The sequence below is a fragment of the Lactuca saligna genome, chromosome 8 (genome assembly GCF_052625555.1).
Source record: "Lactuca saligna cultivar CGN05327 chromosome 8, ASM5262555v1, whole genome shotgun sequence".
NCBI lineage: Eukaryota > Viridiplantae > Streptophyta > Magnoliopsida > Asterales > Asteraceae > Lactuca > Lactuca saligna.
Window position 1 is genome coordinate 250263758 of NC_136424.1, and position 19693 is coordinate 250283450.

At 41.1% G+C, this 19693-nt stretch overlaps 1 protein-coding gene across 1 annotated transcript; it reads left to right on the forward strand.

The window, feature by feature from the left end:
* The first annotated feature begins 914 nt into the window (after positions 1-914).
* Positions 915-1697, forward strand: LOC145010593 (uncharacterized). Its single transcript, XM_078969115.1, has 2 exons — positions 915-1079; positions 1251-1697. Exons 1-2 carry the CDS (start codon positions 915-917, stop codon positions 1695-1697), a joined length of 612 nt encoding a protein of 203 aa, XP_078825241.1.
* The last annotated feature ends 17996 nt before the right edge of the window (positions 1698-19693 follow it).

Genomic DNA, 19693 nt, shown 5'->3' on the forward strand with positions numbered 1-19693 from the left:
TCTTCTGCTATAGCACTAGACGATGTTCCTATCGTTTCCAACTTCAGCGATGTCTTTCCGGAGGAACTCCCTGGCTTGGCACCTGTTTGGCAAGTGGAGTTTCACATTGATTTGGTGCCAGGTGCGTCTCCGGTAGCGAAATCTCCTTACTGCTTGGCACCACCTGAAATGAATGAGCTCCAAGATCAACTGCAAGAACTAAGTGATAAAGGGTTTATACGGCCAAGCTGCTCGCCTTGGGGTGCTCCTATTCTCTTTGTGAAGAAGAAAGATGGATCCCAGCGAATGTGTATTGATTATAGGGAGCTAAACAAGCGCACGATAAAGAATAGGTACCCGTTGCCACGTATTGACGATCTTTTCGATCAACTTCAGGGAGCATCTTGGTTTTCCAAGATTGATTTACGTTCCGGTTACCATCAGATGCGTGTTCGTGAAGAAGACATTGAGAAAACATCATTCCGTACTTGATATGGGCACTTTGAATTCGTGGTGATGCCTTTTGGGCTCACCAATGCACCAGCAGCGTTCATGAATCTCATGAACTAGGTGTGTAGCCTGATGCTTGACCGTTCGGTCATAGTGTTCATAGATGATATCTTAGTCTATTCTAAGAGCAAAGAGGAGCATCAGCAACACCTTCGGGAGATTCTGGAAACTCTGGCAAGAGAAAGGCTTTATGCTAAATTCTCAAAATGTGAATTTTGGTTGGAAGAAGTTCAGTTCTTGGGGCATGTGGTAAACAAACACGGTATCAAGGTCGATCAAGCCAAGGCTGATGCGGTTAAACAATGGAAGATTCCGAAAACACCTTCTGAATTCGCAGTTTCTTGGGTTTAGCCGGTTATTACCGGAGGTTCATTGAAAATTTCTCTAAAATCGCCTTACCACTCACCCGATTGACCAAGAAATCAATGAATTTCGTTTGGGGCCCGGAGCAGCAACTGGCGTTTGATGAGTTAAGGAAGCGATTGTGTGAAGCTCCGATTTTGGCCTTACCTGATGGGGTTGAGGATATGGTGGTTTACTGTGATGCATCGCTTCAAGGTCTTGGTGCCGTGTTAATGCAACGAGATAGGGTGATAGCCTATGCCTCCCGATAGCTGAAACCCCACGAACGAAACTACCCCACTCATGATTTGGAGCTTGGGGCTGTTGTTTTCGCTCTTAAGATTTGGAGACACTATCTCTATGGAGTGAAGTTTATCATATACACTAACCATAAGAGTCTAAAATATTTGTTCGAGCAGCGGGATTTGAATATGAGGCAGATTCGATGGTTGGATGTGGTAAAAGATTATAATTGTGAAATTCATTACCACCCCGGTAAAGCTAATGTGGTAGCTAATGCTCTCAGTCGTAAACAATCTGCCGAACCGATTAAAGCTAAGTGTCTCCGGATCACGATGGTGTCGTCTTTATTAGATCTAATCCGGGACGCCCAAAAGACGGCAATATTGGAGGAAAACATCAAGCGTGAGAAGATTGGGAAAGAGTTGCCTAAGATGGAACAAGATGGGCGGGGTTTGCTGACTCGCTACGGTAGGGTTTGGGTTCCATATACCGGGGGAAATCGGAAATCCCTAATGGATGAGTCTCATAAGTCAAAATTTTCTATCCATCCTGGTGCTACTAAAATGTATCGGGACCTTCATGAGGCTTACTGGTGGCATGGAATGAAGAATGATGTGGCTTGATTTGTGGAAGAATGTATGACCTGTCGGAAGGTCAAGGCGGAACACCAGAAACCTCATGGGAAGTTGCAACCATTGGAGATTCCTGAATGGAAATGGGAGCATCTATCCATGGACTTCATTACAAAACTTCCTAGAACTGCCCGAGGATCAGATACGATATGGGTGATTGTTGATTGTTTGACTAAGAGTGCTCACTTTCTGGCTATAAAGGAGAGCTCATCGGCGGAGAAATTAGCCGAGATCTTTGTTTGGGAGATTGTCTCATTACATGGGGTGCCCGTTTCTATCGTCTCCGATCGAGGAACCCGATTTACCTCTCGGTATCGGAGGAAGTTTCAAGAGGAATTGGGCACACGATTACATTTTAGTACTGCCTTCCATCCGCAGACAGACGGGCAGAGTGAGCGGACGATTCAGACCTTGGAGGACATGCTTAGGGCGTGTGCGATTGATTTTGGGGGTAGTTGGGATGACCATCTACATCTAGCTGAGTTTTCTTATAACAACAGCTATCACTCGAGCATTAAAATGCCTCCGTATGAAGCCTTGTACGGGAGGAAGTGCAGGACGCCCGTTTGTTGGGGCGAGGTTGGGCAGAGGGTACTTGGGAGTACCGATATCGTGCTACAGACTACGGAGAAAATCCAAGTGATTCGGGATCATTTGGTCACAGCGAGTAGTCGTCAGAAAAGTTATGCCGACAAAAGATGCTCCAATCTTGAGTTCCAAGTGGGAGATTATGTGTTGCTTAAAGTCTCCCCCTGGAAAGGTGTGATTCGATTTCGGAAGCGGGGAAAGCTCGGACCCCGATTCATTGGACCCTACAAGGTCATAGCTCGTGTGGGGAAGGTGGCTTACCATTTAGAGCTTCGTGACGAGCTTAGTCTAATTCATAATACGTTCCACGTGTCTCAGTTACGAAAATGCGTTGTTGATGAGACCGCTGTGATACCACTGGAGGACATACAAATTGACGAGCGTCTCAATTATGTTGAGAAACCAATCGCAATTTTAGAACGAAAGACGAAAGCTCTCTGCAACAAGACTATAAACCTGGTTAAGGTGCAGTGGCAACATAGGAAGGGTTCGGAATGGACTTGGGAACCAGAATGCAAGATGCGGGCTCATTATCCGGATTTGTTTCTAGGTGTTGACTTCGAGGACGAAGTCCGTTCTTAGTGGGGGAGAGTTGTAACGCCCCGGGTTTTCTCGGTATGTTTGGTTATTTTAATTTAATTATCCTTGTAACCTGGGGTTAATTTATTTAACCAATGTCTGATTTCTTATGTTATTGGACTCTTTTGATCATCTTGGAAACTCCTTTTATTAAAGTCCATGGGCCATGGGCCTATTTGCAAAGTCCATCTAGTTAATAGTACTTAATGTGTAAATTGAATCATTTGGAACACACACAAGGAAAACACTCTAAACCCTCCCTCTCTCTCAAAAATCATCCCTCTCTCTCTCTCTCTCTTTGGGATCAAGAGCAGCCAAGGGGCTGTTTGGAGCTTAATTCTTGTTCATTTCCAGCCTTGATTCGTATTGGTATGAACCTCCTTATCCTTTCTTACAACTTGATTCATAACCTTGTTCTAGTTTTATGATTTCATATTAACCTCTTCTCCTTCTTATTTTATTTGTAATTGTATGTTATACATCATCTCAATATCCTATCTTCACCCCATATATGGTGGATGATGGATCTAGGGGATTACATGTGGCAAAAGATCATGGAAACCCTAAAAGGGAGAATGATGATTTTATGTGCTTATGTTTATTTTCATGTTGATTATTATAACATCCTTGTGGCTAAATGAAATCCTAATTATCCCTAACACTTTTTAGTACCACCATTATCATGGGGACTGAATTGGGATGATGAACAAAGGAGAAGGATGGATAAGCCAAAAAGGAATCACGGGTGGCTACGATTCTGTTTTTCATCAGATCTGTAGTCATTTTGTAAAAACCATATCTGGAGCTCTAGAACTCAAACGGACCCCAAACCAGTTCCAAAAGTTCAAAAATTGAGTTGGATAACTTTCTTAAGAAGGCCAACCTCACTGATAAGGGCTTTATCTATGTGAAAGAATGGCATCTTTTCTGTTAGGTCTGATCCGGGTCTATTCTGATATGTCATTTTGTTTTCATCATTTCTAAGGCTTGGAAAAGGATCCAGAGTGATTACAAGTTTCTATATGTTCCTTATATTATGAATTTAAGATCTGGAGAATATGGGGTGTTATTTCCAATTATAAATTGGTTAGAATGGATCCACACTCCATGTCAGTGGGCAGTCACCAGTTTTTGCTAGTGCTGTGATTGTCCGCAATGTGAATTTTATATCTGGAGTTTGAGAGATGCTTTTCATTCAATTCCAACTCTGAGACTTTCACTTCTATGTCCTTTACTTCTATTAATTTTCTTTTGGATGAATTCTACTCACAAGTTGGGTAGAATTGGCCAACATCACTTGACTATATTGTTGGAGACAGAAGTGATACACCATTTTGTAAAATTCATATTTAATTCATCTTTTGGAGTTAGAATGAGTTCTCTATAGTTGTGGAATCCAGAGCAATCATAGTTTCCTATAAAATTTATTTAAAGCTATGTTTCTGTTTTATATTTTGGAGTAAATCCGTTTTGAACAGCAGGTCTGTTTCAGAGACCTTGCTGTGATTACTCTTTTCTCAACTCATAACTTCATTACTTCTCCTTTCTAACCTTTAGTCCTTTTTCGGTGAGGTTTTGAAGTTTTCTCAAGCTTGATAGCATTATTTAATTGTTATCCATCCTTAATAATCACTCAAGGTGAGTTCTCTCACACCGTTGTATTGATGATTGTGTTTGCTAGTTAGCTCATGTGTGATTATTTGAATTTATTATAAAAGCATGCTATATAAGTATTGTTTTAATTCGTACATATGCACTGTATGTAACTAATTATGGATATGGGGACACCACCAAATGATACAGATTTACCGGTGCGGTGGGTAGGTAAGATCACCAACGTAATACTCTTCGTGAGGTGCGGTGATTAGGGCCAAATGATACGGGATCTTCCCAGTGCGGTTCAAACCTACAAGTCCTTCTCGTAATATAGACATTGATTCGTTCTTTTCCTTTATCATTATAATTGGAAAATGGATTAGGGCTAGTAAATATGAATGTTAGTACAATGTCTGTGTTTGAATTCACTAAGCTTCGTGCTTACGTTTTTCCCTTATAACTTTTCATGTGTTAAGATTAAAGAGGCTAAGGGTTGACATGGAGCATCGGGACATCGCTACTAGTTATTTTGTTGGGACCTTATTATTATTATTACTTCCGCACTTATTTTATATGATTATTAAGTTGATGTATTATGTTATGACTATTTCAGTTGTTTTAATTTAATTTAAGATGCGTTTTAAAAGTTTAAAATTTTTGCAAAAAAAAAAATTGGGTGTCACATAAGCTGAAAATCAAGACCGAAACCATACAAAAATTCGACTCCTTGATTGCCAACTTAAGTTCAGAAAACAAAATCGATGTTGAAAATGCATCTGAACTTAATGAGGACGATGATATGAGTGAAATTTCTGTAGAGGATGAAGTCGACTGTTCGGAATTTGTCAAGAGCGAACCTACAAACCACAAAAACCTGATTTCTGAAAATTCTATAGAATTTTCTCGCTTGTCAAAATCTAAGTCCTCAATCCTTAAAGAAAAATTTGTTGTGTTTCAAAAGGTTAGAACTACTCCCAATAAGGTATATAAAGTCACAGGAGTAACCGAACATCAAACTGCTGAACTCACTGCCATGGTGAACGAAGGCAATGCAGATGGGTGTGATGAGTTTTTCTGGTCAGCTCCTATAGACAATGCAGACGAAACAGTTGGTCTATCAGAGCTAGCGTACTGGAAAACCAAAGGAAGATATGTAACAGAGCCACTGAATAAGCCTGACAACTTTGATGTACCAAGTACAAGTGGCACAAAAGAAATACCTGTAGAAGAAGTCACCTCCACAAGCGAAACCTCATCTATGAAGAGTGAACCGGTTGCCAAGAAGCTGAAACAAAAAGCTAATATCCATAGACAACCGAAACAGGTGAAAAATCAAAAGCAACAAAGAAACCTGAGATACAAAAAGAATCTCTCAGAGCGAAAGCAGTTTTGGCGCTCTTAAAATACTCACTTCTCTTATCCTAATAAAGATTCAAAGTCAGGGAAAAAGAATTTCGGGACACATGAAGAATAGAACCAAAAGGAGAGGTTCGGTCCCGAGAGCAACAGCAACCGAAAGGAGAGGTTCGGTCCCGAGAGCAATAGCAATCGAAAGGAGAGGTTCGGTCCCGAGAGCAACAACAACCGAAAGGAGAGGTTCGGTCCTGAGAGCAACAAGAACCGAAAGGATAGGTTCGGTCCGACCAACAACACTCAAAAATCCAACTTCGGCTCCTCAGCAAGTAGCTACCGAAGTTCCAGGTTCGGTCCCTCTAATGACCATAAACAAAAAGGTCATTTCGAACCACAAATCAGGAAAAATTCCCATTCTAAATTCTCTTTTTCTAATTCTTCTCATTCTCAGTTATCTTCTAAACCTAATTCTGTTCCCGCACAAAATTCAAAATCATCAATGAACTTAAAAGGAAAGTCGAAGATTTCTTCAGTCAAGGAAGACCGAAAGCAGAATAATACCCAAACACCAAAATCTGAAACTAAAACGTCTGTAGCTAACTCTAACAAAATCAAAGTGTTTACTATTAAGAGAAAAGATGAAACAACCTTGATAAAACGAACATATCTTGTTGATGTTTCTATTACTATTCCTGTTCCTGTGAAAGGCTCACGTGAACCCAAGAAACTTTGGGTTCCTAAATCTGCTTAATTTTTGCAGGTTATTAGTGACGAGCAGTTTGATGAAGAATGGTACATTGACAGTGGCTGCTCACGTCACATGACGGGAAGAAAGCAAGAGCTAAGGGAGTTTCAATCTCTTCAAAATGGTGGCAATGTCAAGTTCAGTAACAACTCCTACGGAACGATAAAAGGTTATGGGATGATAACTAATGGAGACTTCACAATAAGAAAGGTGGCGTGCGTTGAAGGGTTGCAGCATAATCTCATCAATGTATCTCAACTAGTGGGAGGTACAGGTCTTAAAGTTTCTTTTGACGACGAAGGTTTAGAGATTATAGAGAAGAAATCCAACAAGGTCATCCTCAAATCAGACCGAAAAGGAGAAATATTTCCTCTAAATCTCAAACCAATCAAAGGAAATCCAGCTATATGTCTTTTGTCCAAAGCTCATTCTGACGAAAGCTGGTTGTGGCACCGAAGGTTCTCACATCTCAACTTCAAAGACATCAACAAGCTTGTCATTGGAGGTCACATTCGGGGTCTTCCATTACTCAAGTTTGATTAAGAACACTTGTGCGCTACATGCGAAATGGGGAAACAAAGTCGACAAAGTCACCCATAAATTATAAACACAAAAGTTGTAGAACCACTTGAGTTGCTTCACATCGACTTGTGTGGTCCATCATCAATCGAAAGCATTGGCGGTAACAAGTTTATTCTTGTTATTGTTGATGATTTCTCACGTTTTACATGGGTGTTCTTTCTGAAGCACAAATCTGAGGCCACTCCTAAGCTAAAGATGTTTATCAAGCTGGTTGAAGTGCAACTGAGAAAAGTCGTTCGAAACATTAGGAGCGACAATGGACTGGAGTTCAAGAACAAAGAATTTGGAAACTTTTTGGCAGAAAAAGGAACTAGTCACAACTTCTCAGCCCCTTACACGCCTCAACAGAACGGTATTGTCGAAAGGCGAAACCAATCCTTGTGTGAGGCGGCCCAAACTATGCTAAGTTTCGCTTCTCTTCCCTTATATTTCTGGGCTGATGCTATTGCTGCAGCATGCTTTACGCAGAACAGGTCTTATCTCAACAACCGTTTCTCTCTCACTCCTTATGAGATCATCAATAACAGGAAGCCGAACGTAAAATTATTTCATGTGTTCGGTTCACGATGCTTCATCTTCAACTCTAAAGAACATCATAACAAGTTTGATGTTAAAGCAGACGAAGGAATTTTTCTGGGATATTCTCACTTCAAAAGCATATCGGGTTTTAAACAAGCATTCTAGAAAGATTGAAGAAACCTATTATGTGACTTTCGATGACAGCTACGTCAAGAAGCTAAAGACTACTGAAGGAGCATTTGGAGAGATTTTCTCTCAAACAGGTCAAGTCACAGCCACGATTGCCAATTTATTTGATCAGTTTGTGGACTTATTTGATGAACCTGAGAAAGCCACTCTCTTGGAAGCCAAAGCGGCAGACAACAAAATGGGTGACGGAGAGCATGTTCCAAATGAACCTCCTCAACACAGCGCTTCAGTTGAGGGGGAGAATTCATTCTCTTCAAATCAACCGAACACACACTTTCAGTGGGAGAACTCTATCCCTACATCACCCGAAGGTCCTACATCACCCGAAGGTCCTGTAGCACCCGAACGTCCAGCCACACCCGAAAGTACAGAAGCACCAGAAAGTCCAGCTACACCTGAGAGTTCTATTTCATCATTAGTCGAGGGGGAGAATTCCGATATGTTCTACGATGACAATAGTCAATCTGAATTGGAAGAAATGATCAACGCCGAATTGGATCCATCCTATGATCCAAACTATCCTCCCCTCATTAAATGGACCAGAGATCATCCTGTATCTCAGATAGTGGGTAATGTATCTGAAAAGGTCCTGACCCGATCCCAAGTGAAGGCAAAGCAAGCCTCTCTATTCTCCAAAGTAGAGTTCTCCATGTATAATTCTTTCGTCTCCAAAGTTGAGCTGAAGACAGTCAATACGGCTCTTGATCATTCTGATTGGGTTCAGGCTATGCAAGATGAACTCAATGAGTTTGAACACAACAAGGTTTGGCGCCTTATCCCAACACCTAAAGACACCTCAGTCGTTGGTCTCAAATGGGTATTCAGAAACAAAATGGATAAGGAAGGTAATGTAATTCGAAATAAAGTTCGTCTCGTGGTGAAAGGATATTGCCAGGAAGAAGGAATTGATTACGAATAAACTTTTGCTCCGGTAGCAAGGCTGGAATCTGTTAGTATATTTCTTGCCTACATTGCACATAAAAACTTTGAGGTCTACCAAATTGATGTAAAATGCACCTTTCTGAATGGAGAACTAGAAGAAACGGTTTACGTGGAGCAACCTCCTGGTTTTGTAAACGAAAAGCATCCTAATCACTAGCTCACACCATCCTTGGATAAACTGACAGTCGATATAATGTTATACCGCCAGATGATTGGATCCTTGATGTACCTCACAGCTAGCAGGCCCGATATAATGTTTTCTGTGTGTTATTGTGCCAGGTTTCAAGCGAATCCTCGTGAACCACACATGCTAGCAGTGAAGAATATACTTCGGTATTTGAAGCGAACCACCTCTCTCGGTCTCTGGTATCCATCAAACTCAGGTTTCTTTGTTCAAGCCTACTCAGATGCAGACCTTGGTGGCTATGGTTTAGACAGGAAAAGCACTGCAGGAGGATGTCAATTCCTCGATGGGAAGTTGGTGAGCTGGCAATCTAAGAAACAAACATGCGTTTCACTGTCTACAGCCGAAGCAGAATACATTGCAGCCGCCGCTTGCACATCTCAAGTAGGCCTGTCAAATCGGGCCGCCGTGTCGTGTTTTTGTCTGACACGACACGACACGACAAGGTTTTTTGTAACACGAACACAACACGACACGATGTCGTGTTTATTTTCACTAACACGAAAACGAAGCAATTAAAAAACGACAACACGACACGACACGACAAAGATAATATTACATAACTATTATTTTATTTAATTCATATTTAATCATATATAACACGATAAAAACGACAAACACGAAAACACGACAAATACTTGCTCAATCGTGTTAATTTTGTGTGGATTTGTAAACACGAACACGACACGAAACGACATCGTGTTTTTTAAACTTGACACGAACACGACACGAAAACGAATTCGAATTTTGATTTCGTCCTGATTTCGTTTCATGTCGTGTATTTTTGTCGTGTCGTGTCATAAATTGACACCCCTAATCTCAAGTGATTTGGATACAAAGCCAACTTCGGGACTATGGACTCAATATGAAAAAGATCCCACTATATTGTGAGTCAGAAAGTGCAATTAGGATCTGTCATAACCCAGTGCAACATTCCAAAACCAAACACATTGCACTAAGGTATCACTTTATTAAAGATCACGTTGAAGACGGAAACGTAGAGATTCATTTTGTACGCACTACTGATCAACTGGCTGACATCTTCACCAAAGCTCTTCCTAAATCAAGTTTCTATAAAATTCTACAAGGGCTAGGTATGATGGAATCGGAGTCAGTACCAAAAACTACTTCTTAAAACTAAAAGTTAGAAGCGAAATGAACCGAACGCTCGGTCTATTTCGGGTTCGGTTCACATGGGAACCGAAATGAACTGAACACTCGGTCTATTTCGGGTTCGGTCCCATTCTCTTGTCTTCACTTATCACTTAAAGATAGTTTCTTTGGTTCTAATCTTTTTGTATCATTTCTTCTCAATTTCATCTCTCTTATTTTCCAAAACCTTTTCTTTTTCAAATTCATTTTATTTTAACCGAAATAGGCCGAACGCTCGGGTTCGGTTCAAAAAAAAAAAAAATTTGTGTCTTTGTTTTTTATTTTTCTTTCTTTAAATCAAAAATTCCATTTTTTTTTGTTTTGTGTGTTTATTTTTTTATTATTATTTGTGTTCGTTAAGGTTCATGTGTGGATATTTATGGGGAAATTCTGGTTCTCACATTTTTATTAGTTAAGTGTCCCTAGAAGCATGCTGCTGTATGTGTCCAAAGCCTCACTTGATTCTGAATAATAGCCTTACTGACTTGGTATATACAAACCTTGTCTTCCTAATTAGGCTTTAATATTTATTCTAATCATGAGCTACCTTACTCTCTTCTCACATGAGATAAGAGTTATCTGCCTGGTCCTTATTTTAACAAAAGAGGTAACTTGGTTTCTTTACACCATCTCCAGTACTTTTCTCCATCCTATTCGCTTCATAAACGTAACCCTTGAGACTCTCAGAAATTACCACTGAGGTTTATGGTTATACAATTTTTGTGTTCATGATCTTAGCTTCGTGCCACTACGTGCTAAGTGAAACCCACAATTCAATACCTACCATGAATTGACGGTAAACCATTACATTTGTAGTTGTATCATGAAATCTCTTTCTTTTGTGTGATTCTTATGAAATTGTTACTAACCATGACATTTCTTCCCATAGAATCCAATTTTAATATTTTGAGATTTCACAAACAAACATTTCCAACAAGTCACCACAAATACAATCCCAACCTACTTGTTTAACAGACCACATTGGTCTCACAGGTACTTCGTTTGGTTTCGGTCTTATGTCAAGGTCCGAAATTCTAAACTGAAGCGAAAGCCACCCAAATTAGCCTACTTAAAAGAAGCCTTTCAACACTTCTAAATAAGTGTCTGATCGTAATTCAACCGGAAACCAAGCAAACACTTTAAGGTCTCTCTTGACTTTAAAGGAAGAGATTCGTGCCCGGGATCCATTGTTTCGTGTCTATATTGACATCAAACATTCCCACATAGCTATAGCTTTATTTCTTTTTCTTTGACATTCTATGCACGAAAATATTTGATTTTCCAAAAGTCTGGTTCGGTTCTCTACCAGCTGCTTTCCCTTATGCAGCTTTGGTTATTAATAATGTACTAAACAAGGACACGCTGTGATTTTTATCAGTCCTTACCTCTTTTTATTGATGACAACTATTTAAAAGGTAAGGTGCTGACCCAGTCGGAAGAGTAACAGCTTCAATAGTGATTTGACGGGAACGCGTGCAACAAGGAAACAATATTCTCTTTCATGCTTAATCATCGGGGATGCTAACTGTCAATTTTCAATCACATCAAGCGCCATTCTGAGTTCCGAGAAGATTTGGGGGCAAATTTTTCTCTCATCCATAACCGATATAAAGGGATCAACCCCGACTATTTCTCCTCTTCATCGCAACCCACAAAACACACAAAGGTTTTTCTCCTACTATTCCTCTTCTTCTTTGAAGCATTCAACAATGGCAGATTCCTCTTCCGTCCATGAAACTTCTTGCCAATCAAACATTCTTCCAATTCGACCACAGCAAAGCATCGATCTCAACCCAATATCCTATGATGCATTTATGTATCCGATAGTGGAGTGTCTCAAATACTCTCCACTAATTCTCGCACTCTCTAAGGTTGAAATCGTACCGATGGAATGTCTTTCACAAGTTTTCTCCACCACCCACTACGACAAATCTGTTGATCGTATCTACTTCGACATTCTTGACAATAAATCCTCTATCTCCAAGCAGCGATTTTTTTGGCTTCTAGGGTTTGAACTTGACGAATCGAGGGTTAACCCTGATTCAATCACCGTGGGTCAACTCTTTTCCATGTTTTATAACATGGGATACACAGAAATCCTTACGATGATGACAAAATTCAAGAAGTCATGCTTTCCTCCTATATGGAACGGCTTTTTCACGATACTCTTCAAGGGTTTATCTGAACGGAGTGCAGGTTCTGACGGGGCCAGCCGATTATTCATGACCATCCTTTATTGTCTGTATAATGGGATCAACCTTGATTACGGTTCGATCCTGTGGCAACAGTTGATTCAAAGCCTTGGCTCTACCTCTCGGCACACTGAAATATCTTATGCCAAGTTTTGGACGATCATCACCAAATGGGCCATGGACAAATATCATGTCCCCACAGTGGCCAACTCTCCTCTCTCCTCGAATTGTGTGTTTCATACCACCACGATTATTATGACTGATCCCTCCAAATTTATTTTTGTTGGATCAATTCCAGAATCCATGTACGCTGGTGTATCCAAGGAGAGCAGGATCTTCAAAACCTACAAGGAGTTTCCTCCTTCGGGTTCGAGAGAGTTGACACCTGAGATGCTTCAGTCTATTAATGACGCAGACAAACCTGCCACCAGGGGAAAGAAACCAGAGAAAGGGAAAATCATGAAAGCTGCAAAAGGAGCGAAAGGCCCTACTCCTAAGAAGCGAAAGTTGACAAAAGCAGCCCAATCTCCTCCACCGAAGAAGAAGAAAACACAACCGAAGCACAAACTAGTTCTTGCTTCTTCCTTGAGTGATTCAGACGATGAAAGTTCAGACTTTGAAGAGTCGATCCGAGGTGACTCTCCTCCCTGTTCTCCTATTCATGAGGTACCTATTGTCACCGAACCTATATCTTCTCCACCTATTACTTTATCTATTTCCATTCCCACCATAACCTCCTCTATTTCTATTCCCCCCCATAACTACCTCTAGTTACATTCCACCCACCTCTATTCCTATACCACCACCCATTTTCTCTGAAGCCACTACAACAACCACTGGAGTTCGAACCAATGTATCTGATACGGGGGATCGTACTTCAGCACCCGAACATACACCTACACCCGAACCAACTTAAGCACCCGAACTTACACCCACTACTGGACCATCCACTATACCCTTATCTCCCACTCACTCAGCTGAAACCGAGACATTTCTAGGAGGGGAAGATATGACCTTCGATTCCATTTACTACAGCCCCTACCAGGTTCAAAGTGATGATGATGATGATGCTCCCGTCACCAAAAAGCACATCAAGGAACTCCACGAGAAGATTGATAATCTCGTTGCTTCCTCCTCTACCTCAATGTCTCATATCTCGGAAGCCACCATTAAAGGGATGGTGGACGCTTTCACCAAAGCACACGAAGCCTCAATCAACTCCGCTACTGCTGCTATTGACAAATCTACAAAGGCTTGTGCTGCGGCGACCGAAAAAGTCGAAAAACTATTTCAATAAGCTAACATCTTTCTGGAGTCTTTGCAGGGGGCAACCGAAACTAATGCCAAAAAGGTTCGCTCGGTTGTGGAGAAGCTGGCCACTTACCTAGAAATAGAAAAAACAGTACTTTGCCAGCCTTCGTCAAACCCTCAAAGAAGACAATCAATCTTTTCAGTCTTCTGTTGCAGATCGTCTGCTCAACTTCCAACAAAGCCTTGCCACAAAATCTTCTTCAAAGGAGGAACTTGCTCGCAAAACATCTAAGATCCAACTTGCAAGTCATCAGCTGTCCTAAGCAGAGAAGGAGGTCGATTCTCTTCGGTCTGAGAAAGCTGTGATTTAAAGTTGTGTTTTGGATGTCCACGGAGCTCTATCCAATATTATTGAAGCCCATGGCCCGATTCTCAACTACTCGGTGAGGCGAACTCTTGCTGAGAAGCTTGCCCCTGCCCTTGCCTTGCTTAGCCAAATTGAGGGGCTTCCTGAGCAAGTGGCCCATCCGAAACAAGGGGGAGAAAAGACTTCAAAGGCCACAACTCAATCTCAACCACTTCCAGTCTCTTCATTAGTTCCTCCTAGAGCAACCAAACCAACAATTGTTCTTGCATTAGGTTTGAGTGTTCAAGACAAAGGCAAATAGGTTCTCAATGACAGTGATGAAAGTGAGGATAAAGAAACTATTGCTAACATTCTAAAGAAACAGGCCAGGGAGAAGGAGCTTGATGCAAATGCTCGGATTGCTAGAGAGGCTGAAGCTAATGAGAGGAAGATAAAGGAGGCTCATGATCTCCTTGAAAGCCGAAAAACTCTATTTCCTCCTTGGACTCTTGAAGATCTTGTTAAAGAAGTTATCGAGTCCCCCAACACCCTTTGGCTTGAACCCGTGATCTCCTTGGATCGGGTCAATTCGGTTGATTCTCAATTTGACATGCCCTTGACCAGAAAGGCTTTTATCTTTCATGCATTCGCCCACATAGCTGAAGTCCCTCATCCTCACCCGAAGGTCGATAGGGAACTTATAGACTTCTATCTGAGGACTGCTCAACCTCAGTATCAGACGTGGAGTGCACAGAAGATTATCAACGTTCGGGTCCTCAAACCCGTTCAGGAGGGTAACTTCACTAATGTCAGATTCAAGGTCATGAGGGGTTCCGACAAAACCGAGCATGCCATCTCTCTAGTTGATCTTCCCAATTTAAATCCTCATGACTGGATAATCCTGCACAACATTCTCCTCATCAATGAAATGGAATATGGGCCGATCATAGATCATTTCAAAAGGATGTTGGTGTGCTATATTTTGGAGGTTGCCAAGTTGGATCAAGAAGTTGCAAGTGTTCTTAGAAAGAAGCCTACTATCACTCTAGTTGGTTCTGCAAGCGATTTAAATAGAATGCAGATGGGGAAGATTGACCCAAAGCAAAACTCAGTCATGTTCACCAGGGCAGAAGGTCAGAAATGCTTATTCGCTTTGGCTGAAAAACATCTTTACACTACTTCCTGCTTGCAGCATGTTCTGGGAATCATCAATCGGTGCAAGCAGAATTCGGAAAGTGATAACAAATACTTCAACGACATGATGAATTGGTATATTCACTTCCGACAAACACTTCTGGCCATTATTCCATGCTTGTTCAAGACCGTGAAGAAAGATGGTGTTGCAGGTGCATGTAAGCCGAAGTGAGGTCTCGCCCCAATTGATGCAAAGGGGGAGATTGTTGGGTGTATGGTATTGCGTCTTGGGCTCGTCTCTTAGCCCTGTTTTGTATCCGGATTGGGCCTTTCCATCCATGATTTATTTGTTAGGGTTTGAGTATTTATAGATGCTTGCATGCATCTTAGTACATAAGATTTTAGAGATAATCTTAATAGCGTTCATTGTTTTTATCGTTTGTAACCCCTAAAGCCTCTACAGTGGAAGTTCTTTGTCGAGCTCTGCTGAGGCTTGAATCATTTGAATCATTAAGCATACTATTGATTCCATTTCTTGTTTATTACTTTGCTTAAATCGTTTTGCCAAACCTATGTAAGATCTAAACGATCAAAGAGATTTATATCTCATCAGAATCATTTATTAAGTCCAAAGACCATAAGGACATGCTCAAAGACCTTTTGGATGAAAATGACAAGTTGAAACTCAGAGGCGAAACCATACAAAAATTTGACTCATTGAGTACCAAATTAAGTTCAGAATATAAAATTGATGTTGAAAATGCATCTGAACTTAATGAGGATGATGACATGTGTGAAATCTCTATAGAGGATGAGGTTGACTGTTCAGAGTTTATTAAGAGCGAACCTGAAAACCACAAAAACTTGATTTCTAAAAATTATGTTGGATTCGCTTGTTTATCCAAAAGTAAGTCCCCAATCCTTAAAGAAAAAGCCGTTGTTTACCAAAAAGTAAGAACAACTCCCAATCAAGTTTATAAGGTCACAGGAGTAACCGAACATCAGACAGCCGAACTCACTACGCTGGTGAATGAAGATAATGCAGATGGCTGTGATGAGTATTTCTGGTCTGCACCGATAGACAATGTAGATGAAACAGTTGGTTTGTCGGAGCGAACATCATGGAAGGCCAAAGTTAGATACATGGCAGAACCACTAAATAAACCTACCAACTATGACGTACCCAGTACCAGTGGAACAAAAGAGTTTCTAGTGGAATACGTCTCCTCAACAAGCGAAACCTCTTCCATGAAAAGTGAACCTGTTGTTCAGAAGCCGAAACAGAAGGCAAATATTCACAAACAACCGAAACAGGTGAACAATCAAAAGCACCAGAGGAATCTGAGATACAAGAAAAATCTCTCAGAGTGAAAGCAATTTTGGCGCTCCCAAAATCCTCACTACACTCACTTTAATAGAAACTCCAAGCCAAAAGGAGAAGAGAACAAGGATAAAAGGAGCTTCGGTCGGTTGGATCAAAAGAACCGAAAGAAGAATTTCGGGTAACAGAAAGTACAAGACCGAATGAATAGGTTCGGTCCTGATAGCAACAGCAACCAAAATCTTGGTTTTGGTCCACCAAACAACAACAGACAAAGACCTGAGTTCAGTCCATCAAGCTTTTATAGCAGAAGATCCAGTTTCAGTCCAGAAAATCACAACAACCGAAAAGGCAGTTTCGGCCCATCAACAAATAGCAACCGAAGGTTCGTCTTCGGTCCCTCAAATGATCAAAACCGAAAGGATCATTTCAAACCTCAAGTCAGGAAGGATTCTCATTCTAAATTCTATTCCTCTAATTCTTCTTGTTCTCATTCCTATTCTAAGCCTAATTCTCGTCCTACACGAAGCTCACAATCGATGAAGGATTTGAAAGGAAAAAGGAAGATTTCCTCAGCATATGAAGACCGAAAGAAAGCTAAAGTCCAAACTCCTGAACCTAAATCCAAAACACTTGATACTAACCCTAATAAAATCAAAGTGTTTACTATTAAGAGGAAAGATAAAACAACTTTAATAAAACAAACTTATCTTGTTGATGCTTCTCTTGCTATTCCTGTTTCTGTGAAAGGCTCACAAGGACCCAAGAAACTTTGGGTTCCTAAATCTGCTTAATTTTTACAAGTTATAAGTGATGAGCAGTTCGATGAAGAATGATACATAGACAGTGGCTGCTCACGTCACATGACAAGAAGAAAGGAAGAACTAAGGCAGTTTCGGTCCCTTCAAAACGGTGGTAACGTCAAGTTTGGTAACAACTCCTATGGAACGATCAAGGGTTATGGGATGATAACCAATGGAGATTTTACAATCAGGAAGGTGGCTTATGTTGAGGGATTGCAACATAACCTCATCAGTGTGTCACAACTGGTGGGAGGTACAGGTCTCAAAGTTTCGTTCGATGACGAAGGTTCAGAAATAATAGAGAGGAGGACCAACAAAGTGATTCTCAAGTCAGAACAAAAAGGTGAAATGTTTCCTCTGAATCTCAACCCAATCAAAGGAAAACCAGCCATATGTCTATTGTCTAAAGCTCATTCAGATGAAAGCTCGTTGTGGCACCGAAGGCTCTCGCACCTCAACTCCGAAGACATCAACAAGCTAGTCATCGGTGATCATGTTCGGGGTCTTCCACTGCTCAAGTTCGACCGAGAACATTTATGTGCTGCTTATCAAATGGGGGAAACAAAGTCGCCAAAGTCACCCAACCACCATCAATTCAAAAGTTGTTGAACCACTTGAGTTGCTTCACATCGACTTATGTGGTCCATCATCAATTGAGAGCATTGGCAGTAACAAATACATCCTTGTTATTGTTGATGACTTCTCACGGTTTACTTGGGTGTTCTTCCTAAAGCTCAAATCTGAGGCAACTCCCAAGCTGAAGATCTTTATTAAGCAGGTTGAAGTGCAACTGAGAAAAGTCATTCGAAACATCAGGAGCGATAATGGACTAGAATTCAAGAACAAAGAATTGGAAATTTTCTTAGCAGAAAAAGGCACAAGTCACAATTTCTCATCCCCCTATACTCCTCAACAGAACAGAATTATCGAAAGGCAAAACCGATCCCTGTGTGAGGCAACCCGAACCATGCTGAGTTTTGCCTCTCTTCCTCTATATTTCCGGGCAGACGCCATTACTGTAGCTTGCTACACCCAAAACAGGTCTTATCTCAATAAGCGTTTCTCTCTCACCCCTTATGAGATTCTTAACAAAAGGAAGCCTAATGTCAAGTTCTTCCATGTGTTCGGCTCGAGGTGCTTCATCTTCAACTCTAAAGAGCATCGCAACAAATTTGATGTCAAAGATGATGAAGGCATCTTTCTGGGATACTCTCTTACTTCAAAGGCGTACAGGGTTCTGAATAAGCATTCTAAATGTATTGAAGAAACCTATTATGTGACGTTTGATGACAATTATGTCAAGAAGTTGAAGTCTACCGAAGGGACAATTGGAGAGACTTTCTCTCAAACCGGTCAGGTCACAACATCAATCACCAATCTTTTTGACCAGTTCATGGATTTATTTGATGAACCTAAGAAGGCAATTCATTCTGAAGTTAGGGCTGCAGACAACAAAGTGGATCACCTTAAGCAGATTGTTGAAGATGCAGCCAAACAAATAACAGAAGAAGAACCAGTTAGAAACGAACCTCCTCAAAGCAATACTTCAGTCGAGGGGGAGAAACAAGTCTCTTCAGATCAACATGACTCACAAATCCAGGGGGAGAATCCAATCTTTGACAGACCCGAAAGTCTGGAACGAACCGAAAGGTTGGTTGCACACGAAAGTCCGGAACGACCTAAAAGCCCGGTTGCACCCGAAAGTCCGGAACGACCCGAAAGTCTTGTAGCAACCGAAAGTATGGAAGGAATAGAAAGTCCTATAACACCCGAAAGTCCAGAACAGCCCACAAGCCCAATAGAAGAAGGATTTTTTGGTTCATATCCACAAGTTTCATCGTCTGTCGAGGGGGAGAATTCCGATATGCTTTATGATGATGATTTACAATCAGAGTTGGAAGAAGAAGTAAATGCTGAGTTGGATCCCTCTTAGGATCCAAATTATACTCCTCTCACCAAATGGACCAGAGATCACCCTGCATCTCAAATAGTGGGTGATGCATCAGAAAAGGTTCTAACAAGATCACAACTAAAAGCGAAGCAAACTGCTCTATTGTCTAAAGTAGAATTCTGCATGTTTAATTCATTCATCTCCAAAATAGAGCCGAAGACCGTCAATACTGCTCTCGATCATTCTGATTGGGTTCAGGCAATGCAAGACGATCTTAATGAGTTCGAAAGAAATAAGGTCTAGAGACTTATTCTAACACCGAAAGATGCCTCAGTTCTCGGTCTCAAATGGGTATTCAGAAACAAACTGGATAATGAGGGAAATGTGATCCAGAATAACGCTCGGCTAGTGGTGAAAGGATATTGCCAGGAAGAAGGAATCGATTACGAAGAGACATTCGCTCTAGTTGCACGATTGGAATCAGTTCGAATATTTCTTGCCTATGCCGCACACAAGAACTTTGAGGTCTACCAGATGGATGTGAAGTGTGCCTTTCTGAATGGAAAACTTGAAGAAACCGTGTAGGTGGAGCAACCTCCTAGTTTTGTAAATGAAAAGCA